General features: G+C 45.0%; 1 protein-coding gene across 2 annotated transcripts in view; it reads right to left on the bottom strand.

The window, feature by feature from the left end:
- Nucleotides 1-1,786: 1,786 nt before the first annotated feature.
- Nucleotides 1,787-7,074, bottom strand: part of LOC147879583 (protein ENHANCED DISEASE RESISTANCE 2-like) — a 40,503-nt gene continuing 35,215 nt past the window's right edge. The window contains exons 22-23 of one of the 2 annotated variants that reach the window (XR_015540640.1): nt 2,257-2,422; nt 1,787-2,126 (exon numbers count right to left, since the gene is read on the bottom strand). Coding sequence is in view for 1 of the 2 variants with exons in the window: in XM_087371578.1 (XP_087227704.1) it covers nt 2,327-2,422 (96 nt within the window). In the remaining variant the exon portion in view is untranslated. The remainder of the gene's footprint in view (nt 2,127-2,256; nt 2,423-7,074) is intronic. The other variant, XM_087371578.1, reaches the window with a different exon arrangement.

The following is a 7,074-nucleotide window of genomic DNA, read 5'->3' as shown; positions in this document are numbered from 1 at the left end:
TCTAATAAAACCTTTGCTTACTGCTCAACTTAAGTTGATTAATAAACCAAAATTTTGCGAGCTAAAAGGCACTTGCCTTGTGCAAATATGCCAACATGGCATTGTAAGGGAGCTCCTCTACTAGAAGGGCTTTCCCTCCCATAAGTTGTGTCAACATGTCACATTTCCCTCCCTTGTTATATATCTCCTCACTTTAGCATGGCTTTTTAATTAGTTGACTGTTTGATTGTTCTTGTGCATCTCTCCTTACAGTTTAGCACACTTTTTAATTAGTCGATTAAGCACTTGAATGTTTTTCCATATCTTACTGTGTAGATTATTACATGGCAGTGCAATGGGCAATCTCTCATACATTATGTAATAACCACATTAATATTACATCCATGAGACTCACACCTCCATAATTGTGTAATTAGGGGACCACTCATGGAATGTTTGACATTGTTAATGTCCTTGCACTTTTGGTTCTCCATTTTCGCCTTGAAATGCCATATGCAGCAATTAGATAGACATCATGAGTGCATTGCATTTCAACTTGACATGTTAACGACAAAACTTGTGCATGGACATTGTTATTGTCCTTCCACCTTGCATGCTGCATGCAGCCCGACATGCCATACGCATTGATTCATTGGCCTTGCACTTTTGGGGCTCCATTTTACCTTGACATGCCATATGTTTCCCTTAGATAGAACCCATGCATCATCTAGCCCCCTTCCAATGCCATGTGTGGCACTGATGCAAGGCATGCACCGTCCTGACTCTCCCATAGGAGGGAGGAAAGTTAGAAGGCCCCTTATTACAGTCAGACTGTCAATCTGCTACTGCTGTGGCAAAAAAATATACAGAATATAATCAGGAAAAAATATTTCTTCTTTTTACATACAGGGATACTGGGAGCACAACTTATAACTGAGTAATCCTTTTTCCTTCAAAAAAGCAAAATATAGAGTTCAATGGACAACACCTCACAATTTTCAAATTGGATTCCCCCAAAAAAAAAAGGAACTGAGACAATAGTAGCGAATTGGATACCGAGAGCACAAATCCATTTTACTTTGTTTCTTATAGATCATGTAAAATATAGAATTCAATGGTGGCGCGGATGTAATCTGGACAAGACTTAACAATTCACATTGGATTCCCCCCCCCCAAAATATAGAATTCAATGGTGGCACGGATGTAATCTGGACAAGACTTAACAATTCACATTGGATCCCCCCCCCCCGCCCCAAAAAAAGAACTGACACAATAGTAACGAATTGGAAGCTCCAAAAACTCTGCAGTGAATGCAGTCAGCTGCCATGCCATGACCTGCCATGGCCTTCTGATAAACCTTATTGCCATTGCTCTTCCAGGTTAAAGAAGAGGAAAGAATGCCTAGGTACAAAAAATCTCTCAACCACAATCAGACTGCTCTGTGGCAAAAAAATATCTAGAGTACAAAAGAATGCTTTGTATACAAGTATACTGAGAGCCAAACTGCGCATCCCATCTGATGTAATAAGAACCTGTAAAGACTGCATTCAACCAAAAGCAGAACATAAGAGGGAGGACTAGCACAACTTATAACTGAGTAATCCTTTTTCCTTCAAAAAAGCAAAATATAGAAATCAATGGTGGAGGATGTAATCTGGACAACACCTTACAATTTTCAAATTGGATTCCCCCAAAAAAAAAAAGGAACTGAGACAATAGTAGCGAATTGGATACCGAGAGCACAAATCCATTTTACTTTGTTTCTTATAGATCATGTAAAATATAGAATTCAATGGTGGCGCGGATGTAATCTGGACAAGACTTAACAATTTTCACATTGGATTTCCCCCCCCCCCCCCAAAAAAAAGAACTGAGACAATAGTAACGAATTGGAAGCTCCAAAAACTCTGCAGTGAATGCAGTCAGCTGCCATACCATGACCTGCCATGGCCTTCTGATAAACCTTATTGCCATTGCTCTTCCAGGTTAAAGAAGAGGAAAGAATGCCTAGGTACAAAAAATCTCTCAACCACAATCAGACTGCTCTGTGGCAAAAAAATATCTAGAGTACAAAAGAATGCTTTGTATACAAGTATACTGAGAGCCAAACTGCGCATCCCATCTGATGTAATAAGAACCTGTAAAGACTGCATTCAACCAAAAGCAGAACATAAGAGGGAGGACTTATTGGGGTCTGGAGACAAAGAGGTTTCTGATATTGCTGCCAAGTAAAAGAAATTCAAACCAAGAGAAGGTACATATACAAGCCCTACTTACATAATCAAATCAAAGACAATGTAGATCAAAGTACACTAAGTAAAGACTGACGTCTGACGAGACTAAAAAGTCACATCTCCTCATAGGGCACTGCAGAATCAGGATTGATGCGGTGTATCCTGCTCACCCCCAATAAATACTCTGGCAATTCAGATTCGTCCCTAGCCTGCAAAGACAGTATAAAAATAAAATCAATCGACAGTAAAAAAATAAATCAATCTTCAGGTACACAATCCATTGCTAAAAATCTATAAATCCAAGCAGATCTTAGCATTTGCACTTCTTTGACTCAAAAAAATGTTTTTCCAATACCGAGTTCAGACAAGAGCTGCCAGTATAAACTTGTCACAAAAAGTCCAACTGAATCCAGAATCAAAGAAGCTTGCTTGCCCGCAATTCTTCACTAGAGCGTAAATCACTAAACTTAGGTGATATGCTTCCCTTTTAATCTCTGAATGAACATGTGAGTGGTGTGAGCCCTCTTGCATCTGCTATATTATACAGACAGTCAACCTCCGAAAAACCAGATCTTACTATAAGATTCTAAAATGCAAAGAAGAAAAGTACTTTGTCCTGAGTATATTTGCCCTTTGATAAAATGGCAGATGAGTAAATTTGCATTTTGATGTGGCAGATGCGTAGCGTGCAATCTGAATGAACATGTGAGCGGTGTGAGCCCTCTTGCATCTGCTATATTATACAGACAGTCAACCTCCGAAAAACAAGATCTTACTATAAGATTTTAAAATGCAAAGAGGAACAGTACTTTGTCCAAAGAACAGGACTCAACCTGATGACGTCAAATCGAACTGGCCCGAGAAGATTCATGTCTCTCATAAAAGACCTGAGGCCTAGTAAGAGAAAGCCAAGCCACTGAGCAATGTCCTTAAGGACCTTTTTGATGATCTTCCAAAGTCGGTAAACTCGTATCAAATATGCACAATAAAGAATCGGGAGTGCACAAAGTGACTGAAAATCCTGGCTACCCCAATCCAAATCATCCCATAAGCAATATTGAATCGTCTCCAAAGCAGAGAGGCAACGAGGGCAAGTAGGGTCGGCTCCGAATCTGGATCTCCAAAGGTTCACTGCAATCCCACCATGGATAGAAAGCCAAAAGAAAGGAGTGATCTTTCTATTCTTGTGGGATTACTAGAGTCTCCTCCAGAAGCACCTCTGAAAATCCGCAGTGATATCAAATGCCTCCCAATGAGGAACTCTGGAAGGTCTCCAACCTCTACTACTAAGCTGGAATCTCCTGGCATTACTGACCGTGTAGCGAAAGAAGGGGGGATGCTCTTCTCTCGATGCCCTGTGTCAATCCACTCCCCCTCTCCAGGGTCCCACTGCAAATACCTAATGTGAACTCCCCCGTAGAGCCAAAGTCTCCAAGATCCAGTGGAGAGAAGCCGGGGGTCTGGGTCAAGGAACCACTCTGAATCTGATCCCTACAACCCTGATGGACTGAAAGGTCTCCAACCTCTACTACTGAGCTGGAATCTCCTGGCATTACTGACCGTGTAGCGAAAGAAGGGGATGCTCTTCTCTCAATGCGCGTCAATCCACTCCCCCTCTCCAGGGTCCCACTGCAAATACCTAATGGGAACTCCCCTGTAGAGCCAAAGTCTCCAAGATCCAGTGGAGAGAAGCCAGGGGTCAGGGTCAAGGAACCACTTTGAATCTAATCCCTGCTCCAAAAGACCTACAACCCTGATAGGCTGAAAGCCAAAAGAAAGGAGTGATCTTTCTATTCCTGTGGGATTACTAGAGTCTCCTCCAGAAGCACCTCTGCAAATCCGCAGTGATATCAAATGCCTCCGACTGAGGAACCTAATGGGAACTCTCCCGTAGAGCCAAAGTCTCCAAGATCCAGTGGAGAGGAGCCGAGGTCTGGGTCAAGGAACCACTCTGAATCTGATCCCTACAACCCTGATAGGCTGAAAGCAAGATCTCCTCTGTTGACCTGAACAATTTGCCACCATCATGCACATCAAAAATCACGGCATGGGAAAGCCCTTCTCTCGATGCTCTGCGTCAATCCACTCCCCCTCTCCAGGGTCCCACTGCAAATACCTAATGGGAACTCCCCCATAGGCCAAAGTCTCCAAGATCCAGTGGAGAGAAGCTGGGGGTCAGGGTAAAGGAACCACTCTGAATCTGATTCCTGCTCCAAAAGACCTACAACCCTGATAGACTGAAAGCTGAACAATTTGCCACCATCATGCACATCAAAAATCACGGCATGGGAAAGCCCTTCTCTCAATGCTCTGCATCAATCCACTTCCCCTCTCCAGGGTCCCACTGCAAATTCCTGCTCCAAAAGACCTACAACCCTGATAGACTGAAAGCTGAACAATTTGCCACCATCATGCACATCAAAAATCACGGCATGGGAAAGCCCTTCTCTCAATGCTCTGCATCAATCCACTTCCCCTCTCCAGGGTCCCACTCCAAATACCTAATGGGAACTCCCCCGTAGGCCAAAGTCTCCAAGATCCAGTGGAGAGAAGCCGGGGGTCAAGGTCAAGGAACCACTCTGAATCTGATCCCTGCTCCAAAAGACCTACAACCTTTCACTCTATCAGGGTCAACGAACCACTCTGAATCTGATCCCTGCTCCAAAAGCCCTTCTCTCAATGCTCTGCGTCAATCCACTCCCCCTCTCCAGGGTCCCACTGCAAATACCTAATGGGAACTCCCCCGTAGGTCAAAGTCTCCAAGATCCAGTGGAGAGAAGCCGGGGGTCAGGGTCAAGGAACCACTCTGAATCTGATTCCTGCTCCAAAAGACCTACAACCCTGATAGACTGAAAGCTGAACAATTTGCCACCATCATGCACATCAAAAATCACGGCATGGGAAAGCCCTTCTCTCAAGGCTCTGCGTCAATCCACTCCCCCTCTCCAAGGTCCCACTGCAAATACCTAATGGGAACTCCCCCGTAGGCTAAAGTCTCCAAGATCCAGTGGAGAGAAGCCGGGGGTCAGGGTCAAGGAACCACTCTGAATCTGATTCCTGCTCCAAAAGACCTACAACCCTGATAGACTGAAAGCTGAACAATTTGCCACCATCATGCACATCAAAAATCACGGCATGGGAAAGCCCTTCTCTCAATGCTCTGCGTCAATCCACTTCCCCTCTCCAGGGTCCCACTGCAGATACCTAATGGGAACTCCCCTGTAGGCCAAAGACTCCAAGATCCAATAGAGAGAAGCCGAGGGTCAGGGTCAAGAAACTACTCTGAATCTGATCCCTACTCCAAAAGACCTACAACCCTGATAGACTGAAAGGCAGATTCAAGCAAGGTCTCCTCTGTGGACCTGAACAATCTGCCACCATCATGCACATTAAAAACCACAGCATCCCCATGTGCATCTCTAAAGGCCAAAACCTGAATAGGAGTACCCCCTCTCATAAAAGCACTTGTCCAAGTGGAGCAAGTAAGAAGAATATCATCTGTGTCTACCCAATCCACTGGAAGGGCTGCCTCAATCTACAAGATCCTCCTTGCACTCCCTCTGAGATGCCTTGTCAATTGATATTTAGTCTCCTCTCGAAGCCTCCGAAAAGCTTTTCATGACCCCAAAGATGAGGCAGGTCCCCTCTCTCGTAAAAGCACTTGCCCAAGTGGAGCAAGTGAGAGGCATGTCATCTGTGTCTACCCTATCCACTCGAAGGGCTGCCTCAATCTACAAGATCCTCCCTCCACTCCCTCTGAGATGTCTTGTCAACTGAGATTTAGTCTCCTCTGGAAGCCTCCGGAAAGCTTTCCATGACCCCAGAATGATCCCAGAGATGAGGCAGGTCCCCTCTCTCATCTGGACCACTGCATGTAGAGTGAAGCACCAGTGAAGCACCAAGTGGTCTGCCAAGATCATCCAATATACTGTCATTCCACATGCCCGGTTGCCTATCAATCTCTTCACAAGAGGAAGGGGGAATCCTCCGAAGAGTGCTCTTGAAGTTGGCCCATGCTTTCAAGATGGCAATCATGAGAGGGAACAAAGGAGACCTGAGATGTGTTGCGGTGAGGATCCATCTAATACTCTATCCATCCAGTCTCCTCCTGAAGGTATGCACGTCTGTATGCTGCTAATAAAAAATGCCTTCCATAGCTCCTGTCCTGACAAAGTCCCTGCACCACCATCTTGCAGAGTAAAGCTCTGCACTGTAAATCTGAATCAATAATATTGAGACCCCCTTCCTGTGTAGGAAAGATGAGGGTCTCCCAAGCCACCCTGGCTAAAACATCTGTTGTGCCATAAAGCCCACTCCAAAGAAAATTTCTGATCGATCTCCTAAGCTAAATGATGCAATCCCTAGAACGGCACCAGCAAGAACAAACAAACCAAGCCGTGGCCAAGAGGACCTGGTTGACCACCACAACTGTCCAGCTTGACTGAGCCCCAAAAAAGAAGCTTTCTCTTGATGCTCTCCAACACGGGAGTAAACTGCTGCGTGGAGGAAATAACCAAGCCAACCTAGCAACCCAAATATCTGGCTGGCGCACCCCTCTAAACCCAAGTGAACCTATGTCAAGCCCCCAGTCTGGAGTGTCCTCGTCACTGATCCAAAAGCCATTGGATTTATGCCAATTTATCTACGCCCCCGCCGCCATGCAAAATAAATCCAATGCTATCTTGAAAGATAGTGAGCGCCTGTGGGGCGCCTGTGGTATGGCATCCAAGTAAACTGCAGTATCATCTGCCAACTCACTGTCAAGTGAGCTAGCTCCTCTTCCTGTCTGATGGGAAGTCTCAGCCCAAAGATGTCAGCTTGAGATCTAATATAGATACTCATAGCTTCTACCACGAATAAA

The sequence above is a fragment of the Dipteris shenzhenensis genome, chromosome 33 (assembly GCF_047967505.1).
Source record: "Dipteris shenzhenensis isolate YYH24624 ecotype China chromosome 33, Dip_SZ_1.0, whole genome shotgun sequence".
NCBI lineage: Eukaryota > Viridiplantae > Streptophyta > Polypodiopsida > Gleicheniales > Dipteridaceae > Dipteris > Dipteris shenzhenensis.
The sequence above is the reverse complement of the archived record's forward strand: the minus strand, read 5'-3'. Positions and strand labels throughout refer to the sequence as shown.